Genomic DNA, 18,788 nt, shown 5'->3' on the forward strand with positions numbered 1-18,788 from the left:
AGCAACACTGCTACTATCAACACTAATGATTAAACAGGTCTTAATGCATACATTAATAAAAATCACCTTCAGAATGTATGGTTTCCATTATCACGAAAGACGAACTAACATAAAATACTGTCATTACTATTAGTAGTTTAGTTAAGCATGAGGTAGCATTTCAATAGATTCTTTCACCATGTCTTTAAGTTCCCTTGTCTTCATTTCAGTAACAATAAAAAATAAAGTACATGTCTTACACTTCAAATAAACCCTGGTTTACTTTCTGGTTTTTAAGAAAATACTAATTCTTAGTCAATTTTGATAACAGAAGAGATTACAAATGACTATATCATTAGAACACGTGACTGGGTATTGTGAATACATTGCTTCTGGAAAACAGACAATTGGTTTTGGGTTAAACAATATTAGGATCAGAAACATAACCAGACCCATGGGGGAGGGAGAATAAGATTTATTGGGAAATAATGGCAAATTGTGATTCAGAAGTTCTCTGCCAATTAATAAAAGTTTAACCAAATGATGGACTATTGTAATTGCCCATCATTGCAAACACACACTGATAGAGTATTGTGCAGAAAACATTACCACATGTTTACTCTCTCCAGGAAATGCCGCTTCCACATAGAGCCTTCCCACAGCATTTTCCATATTCCCATTGACATAGTTTGCACAACGTCTCCAAGTCGCTGTTTCTGATGTTGTGCCATAAAGAGCCTATGGGAGAGAAAAAGGAAATGGCATTTGACCAGGAGTACATGGCCGAAGCGTGGTAAGAGCACAAATTTCACAGGACTCTGTTCTTTATGTCTCCTAAATTCTTGCAATATTCATTGCTTCTCCTCACATGTCAGGATGTCCTTGCATAGGATAAAATGTAATCCAATTGAATTATTACTTACTATGATCTGGAAATAAGGTATATTTTCAGTAGCACGTCCTAGAAAAACTGTTGGCTATTGCAAGTTAATATCTTTCTAGACAGGGTTAGAAACAACAACTCTCTCCACCAAACAAACAAAATAACACTGTTGCCACTGTATAAACATAAATGTGAAGTAATATTCAATAAATGTAACAGGGGAGAGATCTGGTATACAAGAAAACACATTCCTGTTTTCTAAAGTTTTTGCTGAAGTTCCAGTACTTAGAAGAACTGCATGTGTACAAATTTAAGAACCAATAAAGGGATTAACTTACGGAAGGGAAATTTAGCAAAACACCATTTTTACATTCTCTAATTTAAAAAATATGTCTACATTTTCTTTTAAAGGGTAAAAACTAAAAATTTCAATCAATCAGGGAGTTATTTCCTTTCCGTGACACCAACCAATACATTTGTGAGAATTTCTCCTTCCTCAATCCCTCCTGCCCTCTCCCCTCACAATAGGACAAAAATGATGATTCTTTAAATAATGCAGGTACAGTCTAATAAAAGGTCTTAAGGCTATCTCCAGGTAGGTATATTCTCAGGGGATTGTCCACATCAATGTAGTCCAACTGTCTGAATGTCTAGTATGTTATAAGCACCAGAAAAATCAAATTAATTGAGATAGATACCCCTGAAATTACTTTGAACACAACAAAAAAACAAGCTAGTATTCTTCCATGAACTGCTCAAATAACCAATACATGCCCTTCCCGGGCAATTCAATCACGGTGCCGGAGAAGACAATCATAGGACCACAGAGCACCTGAAAACTGGCTTTCCTAGGCAACATGGCTTAAATACAGGCAACGTACCCAGCATTTGGCATTTTGTCTCTTGGCAAAGTTTACCACTTCTAGCAATGTACATGGCAAGCCTTCATAACCATGGATCGCTTTATGCTTTAAGTCTTAAGAAAAGAGAGATTTTTTCTTCACCTTGCGGAAAGCATTTCTGGACTCCTTGTAGGTTCGGCTGAGGCTGCTTACAAGATCCATTATGAACCGCCAGGACATTAAATTTTGAAGATCTCTGCATAAAAAAACCCACCACCCAGCAACAGAAAAGATGAGGCTGCAAAGCTTCTAAAGCGTGATATTAAATGTAAACTTTGGGAACATGGGCACTCTGACATACCTACCTGGCAGAATATTTGGTAAGAATGAGCTTAAGTTTGGTTAAATATTCTGGAGCATAAACAACCACATCTTCCTCATTTGGAATATTAATATTCACAGTTGACATGATTTCATTTGTGAAATTTGACCAGCTGAATGGCTGGAAAAAAGCAGGCACAAGACATTGAGTAATTATGGATTTCTCTTCTTGGGTCCAAGACTCAGTTATGGTTACAGGGTCAGACATGGTTACAGTGTCAGTTGCATCACTATATAATTATCGCAATAGTCAGTTTGATATCTGTTTGGGATTTTTCTCTAATTGCTTCAATCAATTTTTGAATAAAAATTAGTTCTGTAGCATAATTATTTAAATAAAAGAATTAAACCAACCATTTAAGAGCAAAAGCAAAGCTTCTAAGTATAGTGAACATATGCTAGAAATTAGGCTCAGTGTCAAATTCTTGGTCTAACCAATATGAAAGAAAAAGAAAAAGAAATTTAGCTGTAAACATAAAGTTTCCTAGGTTTATGCAAAAATTTAAATGGGTATAAAATGTTTATCTCTTAAAGGTGGATATTAATAAACAATCAATTTAAACACAGTAATACATCTCAGTGGAGCTGGTGTTGTAAATGAAAGCACACTGTTGTCCTAGCAGAGGTATAGTAAATGTATAGATACAACACAGATGGTCCGATGAAGATGAACAAAATGTACTTTAAGCCATCAATATCAGGTCTACAGCCATGCAGTTCTCACACGTCAGAAGCTGGATTTGGAGTTGCCAGAAGATGGAGTCTTATCTATTATTCTTTAAATGGGAATTGTGGTTATTCAACCACCAATGGATATAAGAAAAAACAGCAGAAGTGGAGATTATGCAGATCTTGCTGAAATGCCACATTTCAATGTTTGAGAATGTTTAAGATTACCAATATCTTATGCTCTGTAATTTTATATATATATGCCTAGAAGTATATAAATACACTGATCACTTACTAAGTGTGAGATGCTATGTACTTTTCTTGATTTCCTTTGGCAGTTTGGCCCATTATTTCAAAACATATTCATTAAATACTTATTATATTAAAAAGCTCTATGTAAGAAATTCCTAACTCAGTAGGTTATGCCTTTAAAAAGTCCTTGTTTTCAGCAATTAGTGACAAAGAGAATTCCATCACTGAATGTGGTGGTTTGTAGATTTTTCCATGAATGTTGCTTCATTACCTGATTGTGTGCATCAAGTAATACATAGAATATATTCATAGCCTTAAAAGAGATTATTAAATACTAGCTAAGGAATTACAACTAAGCAAAAAGATGTCAATTGGTGTTTATAAATGGAACCTATAGATTTTTCTGTTTCTTATGTTCTATTTCTCCATTATTGCTCTGAACACCTCCACAGATGGCCTTGATGAGAACATGGCAAGTTCTATGAATAAATTATCCCTTTTCAGAGTTAAAAAGAAATCTGGTACTTATATTATTTGACTGTCCAAGTCCAATGGCTATATAATGGTCCTTCAGAAGGATTTTTGCTTTTAATGTTTCCAAACCCTTTTCTATGATAATTTCTAATATTATTACATAGCTGCCTTGAAAGGACTTTTACCTTTGAAATTCACACTAATTAAATATAATTATGTCAAATAGTTTTTTTTCAAGTCTTTTCATGAGTCAAATGGCTGATGTCGTCTAAATTCATTTTGATGTTCAATTTATTTCAATAAATTAAAAAATCATTAAATTTTAACAAACTGCATTTTAATATTATAATTTTAGAAAATGGCACAATAAGAGAGTACATAAAACTGCTACTTACCTTCCCACTGATCTCTAGTGAAAAGTTATTTTGGATCTGGGCTAATGTCATTTTGTTATAAAGAAGCATTGGATCATTTCGATCTTCAGATTTAGTTGTAGCCTATGGATTTAATTTCTTATCATTATTTTAGGTCAAGAACTCTTTAGAAAAATATAACTATATACAAGGGAAAAAGAAATATGGCATAGGTACAACATAATTATATTTAAGTTCTATTCTGTATTTGTGTTATAATTTATTTTGTCTTATCAAGAAGAAGAGAGAAATATAAGAGATTTTAAGTATATTCAGTAACAATTATCAAGATTTGGCTGCAGTGTCAAGTATAAAATTTTTCAAAAATCTTTTTGTATTTTCATAACTGCCAAACCACATCAGCAATATTTACAGGCCTCTTTCCTTCTATGGCCAAATGGGCAGCTCAGCTGTGTCTGTGGCTATTTCATATGATAATGACTTTCTTGAATATAGTCATTTCCAGTTTCTCTCTCAAATACTCTTTCTCTCACCTACCACCATTCAGTGTCCCAGTTAAAATTCAGACGGGAAAAAGAGTAGAAAAAAGCACAATGATTTCTACAAGAATTTAAAGCAAGTAAGACTGAGAAAATTCCTAGTACATAACACAGGTAGGTGGCAAATTATCTGGAGAGTTCTAGCATCTACTTTTGTGACTGTCCGCTCATCTGGCCTAACGAGTTCAGTGTTATCAACAGCATCCAGTATTATTTTTTTCATTGAATCAAAAAAGAAAATTTCAATAACAACTGCCCAACTAGTGGTTGAAAGGAGTAAAAGCAATTTTAAGCGAAAAGAAACAAAATGTAAAAATGGGAATTATTTCTCAAGTGACAACGGCTCCAATTTCCCCTTTAGGTCACTTATTTATTCATTTAAAAATTATGTTTGTAACATCTGCACGCAATAACGTGCTGGACACTGTTAGAGACACATAGGTGATTCAGGGAGGACTGAGACCCCACTACAATCTCAGAGTGTCAGAGGGGAGAGAAAATGTAGACACAAAGAATTCTGAGGTAAGATACAACTACTACAGAAGCTGAGGCTGATCAAAGGAGAACACGGTCTTGGAAGGTGCCAGAGGTAAAAACCCAGGGTAATAAACTGTTCTCCTCTAAAAATTCTGTTTCCAACACAGAACCACATGCAACCCATCAAACTGCCATTCATCCAGCTGCAGCTCCAAGCAAAGTCTGGTTCTGATTCTACACTTTTGGTTTCATGTAGCCCCAGGAAAGCCAAAATTTCCCTGAAAGATCTTCAGTCTTCAAGGTTCTGATGATAAAGTGACAAGCAGACGGGGATTTAGGAGTGCAGGTTGCTGTTTGCAATGTCAGAGAGCTCTGTGGATCCTAGACTGAAACTGACCGTGAGTTCAATCAATAACCCGGATGCTGTTTACAGAGCTCACTCGCTTGAGACTGCAGACCCCGTCAGAGGAACTTCAGACAAGAATGTGCCAACTCAGACTCTAAGGATTGACCTGGAACTAGAGGAAACTCAGGAACACACCCCTTGGGCTTTGCTGATAAACTCCTCCTCTTGGATCTCCCCTGAGCTAATAAGCAGCCTGACAGTTTGAACTCAGTGATATCGTACTGTAGTGTGGCCACGTTCAGAGGCTAAATACTTCTTAGCAAAGGGATAGAGACAATTTCTGTGGTCACCTTAAACTTTAAAATAAAATAAAGTAAAACTGTACATATCAAAACTAAAACAGCTTTGCTGAATAGCTAGCAATCAAGTGTGTCCTGAATCTCAAGGGCATCTCAACAACAGTTTGACTGTAAATGGTTAGGATATTGATGTAATCCACTTATAATAGGTCATTAAGTAGATCTAGTTTAATATTTGTCAAATTAAGTATGTCTCCTGGATGTCTGGAACCTGGTTTACTGTAAAATTCCAGTTTTAAAGGTCCTCTTGAAGTCAATGATCCATTCCCGAGCTATGCATTTTTATCACTTGGTTAAGGAGATGTACATTTTACCCTTAAAATACGATAGAGAAGAGAAAGAAATAAAAAGTGGTTGACATTGTTCAGTGTATCAGAGAAAATGTGTTTTACATTGGCAATTTCTTTTTCCAATTCCATAACTTTATTCATTTCCAAAGAAATCTCTTTTTCATCGACAGGCAGTCCCCTTTCCTGACGAATCAATTTGGCCACAGAAATCATAAAATCCACATATGCTGTACAAGCCTGCAAGAAATAAATGACAGTACATTGCTGAAGAATCTTCTAAATATTCATCATGGTGCTTTAACTTAAAACTTATTTTCCATTCAGTATTAATTTTTGGTGACAGATAAAGCACAACAAAATAGAAATCCATTCCTGAATCCTAAAAGAAATGACCTGTACAGATTCTCAGAAAGTCAATGTGTCTTTGAAGTATAGCAGAACAATAAAGGATCACTCTGAAAGTATTAAGTAACTTATAACCATTTGGTTACGGAGATTTTATAACTTTCAACTTTTAATCAAACAAATTGCTTTAATAAGAATGCAGATGTAAAACATTTGGTAAGCAATAACCTAGTATTTTTTTCTTAAATAATAAATTCCTTTGCCATATTTCCCTTTAACAGGTTTTCTCTGCACACACACATATATATATATTTTTCAACTATCCATGAAGAGATGGCCACAAACATATTACATTATCAGGACATCTTTTATTTGTCTTCTCTGGCCAAGCAGTATTTTTTTTTTTTTTAAATGAGAATGCATTCTCATGAGCTCCTCCAACACAAATCTGTGGGTTTTAGTTAATTCCAAAGCTGGCTGTCATTACTGTGAAATTTCTAAGATACCATAGATTTGAATATCAGCTTTCTTCTGAGAACTCAAATTCTTTCCATTTTATCTTCACACACATTTTAACTTTATGAAGATAAGCTATAAACTAGTTTTATTATTGACCTTTTATAGAATATATAAATACCTTATTCAAGTTCAGAGTGGCACTGAACCCAGGAAATTTAATACCACTTTCATAACATTGCTATTTAGCTATTATTTTCTATGAGCAGTTAAAATAAATTATGATCCCACCACATTCAAGTCCCAGCACCAGTTTGGTGACACGCAGATGACCGAATTAGGAAAGCCATACCACACAAGTTTGGGATCGATGGGTAGTCCTATGCTTCAAAGACTTGTCCACACAGGGTAAATATGAAGGAAAGCTGTAGAGTGCTTAACAATTCCACACTTTCAAGGGGCTTTTACAACCCTACTAGTTGATTATCAGTGAAAGGGGCACCCTTCTAGTCACTGTGAGTGCAAAGGCACATCTAAATTCACAGTGACTCATTAAGAGAATCAAACATAAAACTTATAGGGAAAATGAAAATATTTTATCAAGCAAGAACCTAAGTAAAATGTACAAAGTCATTATTAATTTGAAATTCAAGAAGACACCTTTAGATACTGGCATCCCATGACCTTTACTAAATGCTAAGTAAACAATTTCCCAGGGAGAGGGCTCTCTCTTTCAAGGATACCCAGCGATTGTGAGCCTGTCTCGCTGGCATCTCTATCCATGGATCTGCTACTCAATAGAACAAACTATTTTTCAGCCATGTGTCTGTATTAAAAACCAAATCACTAAGGTAACAGGGATAAAAGGATGTTTTTATGTATATTCTTGCCAACTCCATTCTTTTCCTATTAAAAAGTAATCAGAATTCTTGTTTCACTTTGAAGAAAACAAATATGTCTGAGTTCATACCTCATGGGACCAACTATTCCAAAGTACAAGCATGCAGTGCTTTGAATTAACTGCATTTCAAATCATATAAATTCATCTGCATTCAGCAGGGAATTACTACTGACTATGAAGGAAATGGTAATTAAAATTTTCCAGTATCAATCTACTGAGTTTTTTTTTTTACTCTATGGGATGCTTTTTCATTAATGAGGTGAGAAAACAATAATAAGAGTGTTCTCCTCCATTTCGTTGACTCTGCAAACTGGTTTTAACTCCAGTATCTTTATCCTTACAGATCTATTTAAAGACCATAGAATTTGGCAAGCGGAAGAACTTTGGAAAATGCTTCTAGTCTTCTGAGCTGGTAAAGTTTCCCAGAAAACTGGAAGCATATTATACCATGAACTTCTGAGATGCTTGAATATTTAATACACTTACATGGAATACACTACTTCCTTTAATGAGCTCCACTACCTGGCAACCTATTACAATGTGACTGATTAAAACATGTCTTAGTATCTTGATTATCTTTCCTGGCTTCCAAATTTATCTAGTAGCTGTCAGAGCCCAGGCTTACTGCTGCTGTTAAACCCTTTCTACAAGATATGATTCTACCTTAAGGTATTGATTTTCTTCCTTGAGATACTTCTAGATTTTTAAAATGCCAAATAATAGCAATTGTCATAATTTGGCAAAAAAGTAATCAACACATATTTTAACATTTAAAAAGTACATTGGCCAGGATATTTTTTAAATCAGATGTCAATTTTTCTTTTCTGTCACTAAGAGAGCAACTAGTTATTACGATAAGGGTCAGAGGCAGCTACCTTTTTCGACAGTCGTAAGGTAGCCTAGTTGAAGCTTTGATACAGTGAATCCTTTATGTGACAAAACAAAAACAAAAACAAATGAAAAAACCCCCAAAACCTAAATGTCTATGTAGTCCTTCCTTTAAAAATAAAACACTGCAAATTCTAATGCTTATAATAGCAGGTTCAAAGACGCTAATTGGTTTTAAATGGTTGGGTAAAATCCCTAATTGCAGTTTTGTGAACTTTTAAATTACACACTTTTGGTGAGATGATATTTACCGGTACCCAACACCATGAACTGTTACTCTAATTAGGACTATCTTCATATTGCAGGACCAGGCAATAATATTTATATATTGGCTCTGTTCAGAAGTTGGACTTCTCCTGCTTAGAAGAAAGCTGATATTTGTTAGAGTTGCCAAAGAGCAAGAGAGTGATGCCATTCCACTATTGTCCTTCATACTTGGTATCTTTGTTAATAAGTAACAGCAAGTGCCAGGGAGGAACAGAGAGCTCTCTGGACAGGTTGGCCAATATTTCTGTACCTTGGTGTGCCAACAGCTATGGACCAGGGGTTTCACTTTGAAAGTTTCTGTTCCGGGACACCTAGCTCTTACCAATTTTCTGCCCTTCCCTTTCCAAGACATAATGTGGAGCATGCAGTGACCGAAAAGTCACAGAACTGTCTTATTCCTAGCCACTGATGCCGGTGGTGTTATTTAATAGTGTTACACAGAAAAGTTTCCTGAGGGAACACACAGGGGCCCCCAGCAGGAGAGAGATATTTCCTCTCAGAAGGCTTGGGATTTTTTCCCACTTGAAGCAGCATGTCAGGGATCATGCAGCTGTCAGAACACAGAGGCTTACTCCCCAAAGAAGGGCACAGACACAGAGAATCCCGCAGCCATTCCTGGGGACAGGAAGTGAGAAACAGCCCCCAATCCTAGCAGGGCTCTGGAGTAGGAGAAACACAGGTTACAAGAGGATCCACTACGGACCAGCATGGGGACTGGTGGGGGCTTTCATCAAGTTATTAATGAGAGAGCCTGCAGATTCATATGAGAGAACTTATTGTGTAACTTCTAAGGTTTGTTGCATATGTTTGGGAAGGTGCATGTAGTTCTTTGTACAAACTGAGTTCAGTTGATCTAAAAAATTTGTTTTGTCGTATCCAGGAAGTCTCAAGTTCAAAAGCTCCTTTAGGTTTTGTGGACTGGGTGAAACCTCCTGACTATTAGTCACCTGGTGCCCAGAAAGTACAAAATGAGGTCAGCCGCTTCCTTTGCAGGATCCGTTTTACCAAGTCAACCAAGCAGCAGTCACAGCAATCTTTTTAAAAACCAAATCAAATCACATCTAAATTATCCACCGACCCCTACCCCCAGTCATTCATCTTGTATCATATCATCCAGTTTTATTTCTTTTATAACACTATCTCCATTTATCTTGTTTCTTTAATTTATTTACTTGTTTCTTTATCATCTATCTCCTCCGATTAGAACATGAGTTCCATGTGAATAAGGACCATTTCTGCCTTGTTTCCTTGGTATCCTTACTGCCTAGAAAAGCATCTGTCACATAGTAGAGGCTCAATAAAAATAAAGTTAAATTGTAAGTATATTGAGTAAGTTTCCCTCACCTCCTATGTCATCAGATTTCTAATCGCAATCCAAGTCCGGAGCAGTTTCTCTGAGCTTGTATTTTGGGTAAGTGGGCAAACAAAATCCTCTCTAGGTTTACCCTCAGTTCCAATACCTGCTCATCTAAAGGACTGCAAAACTCAGCTTGTGCTCTTTCCAGAGCAGGTACAGCTTAGAGAATTTCCCTGGACTGTGTTTGAAAGAGGCCCCGGATCACCTCTTTTTTGGCTTCTAACCATTCTGGTCATATTCCAAGTCCTCTATCTTCATCCCTGAAATGTTTCCCTTTTTTTTTAATGAACATCAAATTTTTCTAAGCACTGTAAATTTCTTCATGACTCTGGCCTCCTCCACCCCTGCCAGGCCCCATAGCATTATACTATATAGCTTCTAATCTCCAACTCCTTTGTTACCTCCTAGGGCTCTCACTTGCTAGATCAGTGGTTTTCTCACTTTTCTTTTAGCCCTGAGATGCTCTGTTCAAATAATGTTTTGTTAATGTATAAATAAGTAAAATGAATCTTGAAGAACGTAAACATGAAGGTGTGGCTACACAGAGCACTGTCATTGGCACACACAAAGTGGTCCTTAGGTTCAGAAACCACTACCCTGGCTAATTTTACCTTTTCAGACAGACACAGAACATAAACATATCTGTGATCCAATTATGCTCAAATATTTTGGGTACCTAACCTGCAGATTCCTTATGAAGAAGGACAAGGCAGCAATCAGCCTTGAAAAGCTAAAGAGGCAGAGAAAGGGAAACTTTAAGACCAATTCCAATTCATCCCCATAGAGTTCAGAGACTCTTCTGGAGGTGGTGATTTTTCAAGAAAATTAAGGTTGTCATTCCTTTCAGTGAATCAATAAGCGAGAGCTTTCTCACATGAAGTAATTGGTTGGTTCCATTTTAAAATTCCATGAATGGGATGATTATTTTTTATGGGCAATATGTATCTTTCATATTGTTTTCCTAGCATGGAAATGCATACTCTTGTATGGGATAGGATTGTTTCAAATCTCACTACTTCTGTCCTTTGAGGTAGCAATGTGTCATTAAGTGATCTCTTCAGATAATCAGAATACCTCAGAAATAAGGTTCTATCTCTTTAACAAGAGACATCCAGCATGAGTGGCTCCTTGATGAACCCATTTTGAGAACAGTTTCGTCTGCCACGACATTTAGGAAGTTCTATTTATTTCCTGGGAAAGGACACTTTATACAACAAGGTGCCACACAGATAAATCCCAATTTTTAAAATAAATGTATGGATTTGTTCAGTATTTATATAGATGGCTATGTGGCCTTCTGCCTAATATTTGGCCTATAGAACACTGTGTTATTTTTTTTTTGTAACGTCTTTATTGGAGTATAGTTGCTTTACAATGGTGTGTTAGTTTCTGCTATATAACAAAGTGAATCAGCTATGCATATACATATATCCCCGTATCTCCTCCCTCTTGCGTCTCCCTCCCACCCTCCCTATTCCACCCCCCTAGGCGGTCACACAGCACCGAGCTGATCTCCCTGTGCTATGCAGCTGCTTCCCACTAGCTATCTATTTTACATTTGGTAGGAACACTGTGTTATTAAATTTACATTATAAACTCCTGGAAAAAGAGTGTTTATGTAGTCTTGTTTGGCACCTTGTGTCATCCACATGAGCCGGCTTAATTCATAATTTTAAATGAGATTTGCTCTCCAGGTTTTTCTATAGAAATAGCACCATCTAGAAGGAAAAATAGATTGGGAACCAGGAGACAGGATCATGATGAGGAGGGCTATAGTAGATATTTCTCCTCATCTGCTCATAACAGAACCCTCTATTCTCTTTCCTCTTGGTGGAACTATTGATCAAGGGGTCTCCCTTCCTGAGCTGTAGAGATGGGTTGGCAGTACCAACTACCCAATCAGAGAGCCCAGTTCCCTGGACACAGTGATTGGTCAAGAGAAGGGCAGGTAGCTCAAGCAGGAACAATCAGAGCCCTTTCCTCAGAAACTGATAGGAATAAGAGAGATAGAATTTCTTTTTTCTGGATTGTAAGGCTGCCAGGGATCATCTCTGATGCTACAATGGAGAAAGCCTGCTAGAGAAGGACTCCAACACAGAAGAAAGTAGCACCTTGAGAACAGGAAAAGAGATAAGATGGTTCAGTTGAACCCCTGGAACCAACCATGCCTGATTCATCCCTAGAACTTTACATTTAGGTGTGACAAACAGAAAGCATTTTTTTTTTTTTACAGAATTTAAGTTAGAGTAGGTTTCCATTGCTTACAATGAATGTTCCTGACACATAGATCTTCTAATCCATGACTTAAGCAAATCATTTTACTTATTTGGGTCTCTGTTTTCTCATTTGTAAAATGAGGGGTTGAACTAAATTCTCTAATGTCCCACTTAGCTCTTAAAGTCTGTGCATGAGTAACCTTAATTAGTAAGAAAACATACCATTCTGCCATGTAAAAACTACAAGAATAAATACCTTTGAGTTTCTATTGCCTTAAGGCCTGTTCTCTCTTTAGGAAGGAAAGTACAGAAAACAAAAAGGAACTGAGGTATTTAAGTTTAAAATAATCAGAGGAATACAATATGCATTTCTCAAAATATAAGCTAATCTAAAATTAAAAAAAAAAAACAGCCACAGGTTAAACAAAATGCTTCCATATGACCCAAGCCTATGAAAGACAGCTCTAGATTATGACCTTTTCTCGATTATGAGATAGCGTTGAACATAAAATGCACAAATACACCATCATCTTAACAACAGGATCCTTTCCAAAAGAAAAAAAACAAAAAAGAAACTTTACCACATTAAATATATACACTAACTGGTGGGTATACTTTGATATCAGGAATGTTAAAATACAAAAAAAAAATACATCTTTTTAGGATTGGACAAATTTGCTATGTTTTTAGGACAAAATCCTAAATTTGAAAAGCATCCTAGTTGATGACAATGAAAATGTAGTATAATGAGCCAAAATTCTTCACTCACCCTCAACTCTGCAATAGGAAGCAGTTAGACAGCTCATAAAGCCAATAGCTGCAAGCCACACAATACCTGTAATGAACTCAAATGTCCCATACCCATTTGACTGTCTGTGTTATTAACTGTGGACTTTTACAATACATCTTTTTCTTCATTTCAATGCTGTGTAGCTACTCAAAAAGATACTTTACAATGAATTTATTCCATGCTATTTTGAATTTAATAATGAGGCAAAATGCACACTCAGTATAAACATATAAAGCTAATAATTTTAATTAAGAAGTAATTTCAGCCACACCACCATCGTGACCCATCAGAATAATCAAAGGTAAACTTAACTTACTTCTGAGCTACAAAATAATGAGGAAAACATTTATGGAACCAACACCTTCCCCAAATACCTAATAATATATTACACTGCTAAGTTTATCATCTATGGTTCCTTTATATCAAGAAGCAAAAGCACATCAACACCAGCTTGAGGGAGGCAAGGCTGTGAGGCAAAGCGAAGCAGTTCTGTGCGGTATGATGAATGTTAGAATCAGAAGGTGACTGCAAAGGTTTGTCTGAACCCAGTGCCCCTATCTGGGTAGTCCTCTGAAAGTCAAATCAGAAGGTTCTAGAAAAGTGCTGCAGAGTATGATGTGTCTGATACTGGACCATTCCCTGGTCCTCACTGGCACTGACCTAGACCATGATTAACCTGTTCATTTTTTAAATGATCAAATTTATAGAGAAAATAAAACATTTAAAATTGACTTTTCAAAATGGGTCACGTGACTTAAGTACTAAGGTCAAGACATGAACAAGGAATTTCAAGTTTCTTTGTTTCTTAGTTTAGAATATTCATTCAGTCAAAGGAAGCTCACTATTATGTGTGATTTTCAGTATCTGCCTGAGTGAAGGACATAGAGCGTTAAGTTTAAATTCTGTAGTTTCATTTTATTTTGTTGGATTTCTGTTTTTGTTTTTACCTCTTTATATATTCCAGTGCATTCATAGTAGTCTCTGGAAGGCAGGCCAAGTCGAGGCTGGTCAATCTATACAAAAATATGCGAAGAAGAAAATATTCAGTTGATATAGAACAGTTGGACAAATTACAAGCACGCCTATCTATGTATGAGCAAGATCCTAGTGTTCTAGCAAATGTAGAATAGATAGCTAGTGGGAAGCAGCCGCATAACACAGGGAGATCAGCTCGGTGCTTTGTGACCGCCTGGAGGGGTGGGATTGGGAGGGTAGGAGGGAGGGAGCCGCAAGAGGGAGGGGATATGGGGATATTTGTATATGTATAGCTGATTCACTTTGTTATAAAGCAGAAACTAACACACCACTGTAAAGCAATTATACTCCAATAAAGATGTTAAAAAAACAAAAAAGATCCTAGCATTCTTGTTCTTTATAAGGGTAACAAGCAGACACTGAGTGAATACATAGGAAATGGTTTCCACGCTACTGCTTCCAAGTGTTAAACTGATGGGTAGCTAGATAATCTGGAAGTCTGTGCTGCAGATATTTGAGAAAAACCAAAGAAATCTTGAACAAAAAAAAACACACACGGGGAAGGATTTTTAATGCATAACAAAGGGGGAGGTGAACAAATACATGTTAGAATCTAGGACTAGGGAGCATTACACTTTTACAGGACATTTTGGCTTCCTGAGATTCTAATATGCTCCCTGAGGGACATTCTCTTCTACCCCCACCCTTAATTGGGACAGAAAAAAAAAAAAAAAAAAGGTGGAAAACCTCTATGGTAAGTCAAGAAATTCTAAGCTAGCAGAAATCTTGATTATTTTGAGATCCTCTACCCTAAGGGGATAGAGGAGATTCCTCCTCAGTTCTCTCCAAAGCTGTCCTGCTCAGGACGCCAGCAGACCCAGCTGCCAGCTGAGTGTGTGAAAGAGGTAACTCATCTCGGTTCTAGTGTGTCCAGTCCACCTTGGATACCTAGCAGAAACTTCTGGACACCTTGGATACCTAGCAAAAACTTGTGGACATACTCGCGGCTTTGTCAGAGTCCCTCTTACGCGCCGCACGGTAAGATGGATGAGGTAAACTAGAGCATTTATGGGTGAGAGTGAGAATCCTAGCAGCTGTAAAGGGCCAGGCCAATACAAAAGAAACAGAACCCAGAGGACTAGTAAGGAAAGAGCCAAAAGGCATCCCCACGGGAAGAGCCCTGCCCCTTCTTCAACCTCCTGACCCTCCTTAGGAAACCCCCTCATGGCGATCATGCAGGATACTGGCACTTGAGAGCCAAAGGAGAGAACGTAGGAAGAGAGAAAGGGGTCCACTGTAGGCAAGAGTTGGGTTCAGTCTCTTTCATGATTTTAATAAAAATGACTATAAAGATTTATGCAACAGTGACATAATTATGCTTCTGTGACCTGCAACTTTTGGTTAGTTTCTTTTACAGGAGACTAAACAAAAGTCCCTAGATGTTTCACTCTATTCCGAACATACTCAGTTAAGTAAATCTTGCCCTAGGTAAACCTAAATGAGTGGCTTACACTTTAAAAAAATCAAATAAAGCCACTTAAAAAGAATGGGATTCTGTTTACCTTAATTGAGAAAAAAGTACAGACATTCTTTAGCAAGAACCAAAATTGTGTTAAAAATCCCATTTCTATGATCTTTTTGGAATCAATTAGGAATTTCTAATTTCTGACCTGTATTACTTATGTAAACCAGACCATGCTCCTTTCATGAACATACAGAGAAATAAGGTGCTTTTTCTAAACAGGAGAGACCTGGAGTCTTTCCTTTCTTATCATTTGTTTTTATAAAGGGAGAGGTATCTAAAACAAAGGTAGCAGGAAGGAGAGTTGAATGTCTAAACCACAGCATCAAGAAAACACTTTCAAAATTGGGAATCCAGGCATCTGTCCTTGAACTTATTACCACCTTGCTCATGCAATTCAAATGAGAATATGCATTATTTCTAAATATCAATAACAACAATGTGTGTGGAAGTTTTACTGCAATTTAAAGTAACTTTGGCTGTTGGCCACACAAACTTACATGAATTACATGGTTCATAGAGTTTTTATCATCAGTGCCAACAAAGAAATTAATAATGACTTTTTTCCCATATTTAGAATTCAGCTGTGCAATAGATTTCTCAGCTGTCCAAGAAGAACCTAAAGCAATGAAAGGTGAAGTATATCATTAGATGCTTTAGTGCATTAATATGATACTGTAATAATAACAGATTTTATATGGAAATAATTTTTTTTTAAAAGAAGGAAAATTGCCTTACCATATGTTTGGTTCCAGTTTTCTGTCACTACTGGCCAATCATATATATCTGGTAACAGTCTGAGTAGAGGAACTCCGCCTCTGCTATCAATAGCAGCTTTTGAAAATAATGAATATAAATATATTATGAAGACTATGCATATTTTGGCACACTCCTAATAAAATAAAATACAGAGCACTTACATTCATTTATACAAGATCTATACAATGTTTTTGCTTTCTGCACTGCTACTATGTCTTCAGTTTTGGGTTCCTGAAGGACATCTGAAATAGGGTATTGATAAAACACATCAGTATAATTGCTTATTTGCAGCTGCAATTAACATTTTCAATGCAGGTTTGGTAAAAAAAAAACTTTTGTACATATGTTGACACATCTCCCATTCCAAAACCCTATAGGAAAAACCAAACCCCTTACACCAGATCATTATTCCTGGTGCAGAACTGAGAGTTAGTTTCATCACCCAGCTTAGCTTTGTGTGTGTGTGTGTGTGTGTGTGTGTGTGTGTGTGTGTGTGAACAGTGATGTTCCATAGAGAAGTTACTTTTTTGAAATGGACATTAAAAAGAAAACAAATACTACAGAGGAATTTGGAATTTAATGTGATAGTCTTCTTGATGGTTTGAAAATAACTATCTTTGTGTGATAGTACTGTCCATGCTCCAGATGAAATGAATGTACTGTTCTTCTTGTTTGGATATTAGAAAATAGCGAATTTTTTTTTTTTTTTTTTTACAAAGTAACTTCTAAAAGAGGAGAACAGAGAATGGAGTATAGCAAAGGACTAGACACTGCTTTCTCAACTTCCCAGGGAGAGTGTCTTAACTGGGTTAGAACAGATATACCTACTCTGGGAAGGCAAATCTCAGTAACATCTCACAGTGACCTCAACACAGGGCCAGGGTAGAAAGAACATGCAGGTGGTGTTTACTGGCAATAATTTAATTTCTTCTGTAAAATGGCATAAAGGTCCCATCTCCAGGGATAATAGAGCTTTATCGTGTGTACCTACAAATGAAAGCAGGAATGCTAAGAGATACCAACATACCCATTTCAGCGTCTACCACCCTCAGAGTGACTCAGCGGTGGTCCACAAACCTTGGAGGGATTATCGACTTTAGTCTTTTGCGATACTCCCTGTAATCGCTAAGAGCTGTATCTTAAGAAATGGATATATTAAGAGAGAAATCTTTGATGCATAGACACAAACTCCACTAACCTTTCAAAATGACTTCTAATTCATCCCTTAGAATGTCAAAGTTACTGTAACGGGAGCTGGTCTCGGGAATGACGTTGCGTTTCAACCAGCCTCCGCAGGCGTATTTGAAAAAGTCTGTACAAGGCTCAGCAGTGGCATCCATGTTCTGGATCAGTCGAGCGGCTGAAAGACCAGAGAAAGTATAAGATAAAATGAAGGGTGTATTTTTGTAAGTTTGGAAGGGGAAAAAAGAGACACATTGCTTCTGTATGATCTAGTCAACCAGACTGATGCTCCTCTTTTTACTTGTGTAACCGTGGATTCAGGTAGAATGACGAATATTATCTGTGTATAGTCCTCCTTCCTTTACTGTAGTTGGTTGGTTTTATTCTTGAGAGGTCTGGGTCCTCCTATCCTATATCTCACCCCCTCCTTTAAATAACTGAGCTTCTTGCTAGTTCCTATGTCAGATGAAAAAATGAATGCAGGGCTTCCCTGGTGGCGCAGTGGTTGAGAGTCCGCCTGCCGATGCAGGGGACACGGGTTCGTGCCCCGGTCCGGGAAGATCCCACATGCCGCGGAGCGGCTGGGCCCGTGAGCCATGGCCGCTGAGCCTGCGCGTCCAGAGCCTGTGCTCCGCAACGGGAGAGACCACAACAGAGAGAGGCCCGCGTACCGCAAAAAAAAAAAAAAAAAATGAATAAAGGTCTGCCTTAGCCGTCCTGGGCCTGGAGTCACTCTTCACTCTGATAACTTGGGCTGCTGACTCCGCTCTTCAAGGTGCTGTGACCTTTGAATGTCTAGGAGGCTGGCTCCAAGGCATGTGGGATTGTTAATGGATTTTATCGTTTTAGTAAAGATCTGAAGCTACAGTGATTGCTTCTTGTACTTCGCTTACAAAATTTTTGCAATTCAAATTTGATATCCGCTCTGCATTTGTCTATGTAGAGTCTGTCATTATAAGATTAGCTGTAAGCTTGTTAGTTTTTCTTATGTCCACTATTTTACCTTTGAGATTTATGACGAAAGTGCAAATCAACCAACACTGAGTATTTACAGTGTGCAAAACACTGACTGTGGTGGGTGTGGCAATTGACAGAAAGATGTATAAAATCTTCATAAAGTATTACCACTGAACAGAAGAATATTACGCACAGGAGGCTCAATGCCCACAACTTCTACACCTGGAATAGTGAGGAAACCCTTCCACTGCCCTCCCCTCGTTCTTTCTCATACAAGTGGAACTGTTTCGCAAGGAAAACAAAAGAGC

General features: G+C 37.2%; 1 protein-coding gene across 4 annotated transcripts in view; it reads right to left on the reverse strand.

Annotated features, from left to right (window-relative positions):
• The window catches only part of MME (membrane metalloendopeptidase), a 91,138-nt gene that overhangs the window by 41,109 nt on the left and 31,241 nt on the right, over positions 1-18,788 (reverse strand). For all 4 annotated transcript variants that reach the window (XM_060297618.2, XM_030844647.3, XM_030844646.3 and 1 more), the window contains 10 exons: positions 17,540-17,701; positions 16,503-16,583; positions 16,321-16,416; positions 16,083-16,201; positions 14,033-14,098; positions 5,968-6,102; positions 3,876-3,977; positions 2,070-2,206; positions 1,867-1,960; positions 589-717 (listed from right to left, as the gene is read on the reverse strand). In XM_060297618.2, coding sequence (XP_060153601.1) covers positions 589-717; positions 1,867-1,960; positions 2,070-2,206; positions 3,876-3,977; positions 5,968-6,102; positions 14,033-14,098; positions 16,083-16,201; positions 16,321-16,416; positions 16,503-16,583; positions 17,540-17,701 — 1,121 coding nt within the window. The remainder of the gene's footprint in view (positions 1-588; positions 718-1,866; positions 1,961-2,069; positions 2,207-3,875; positions 3,978-5,967; positions 6,103-14,032; positions 14,099-16,082; positions 16,202-16,320; positions 16,417-16,502; positions 16,584-17,539; positions 17,702-18,788) is intronic.

The sequence above is a fragment of the Globicephala melas genome, chromosome 4 (assembly GCF_963455315.2).
Source record: "Globicephala melas chromosome 4, mGloMel1.2, whole genome shotgun sequence".
Taxonomy (NCBI): Eukaryota; Metazoa; Chordata; class Mammalia; order Artiodactyla; family Delphinidae; genus Globicephala; species Globicephala melas.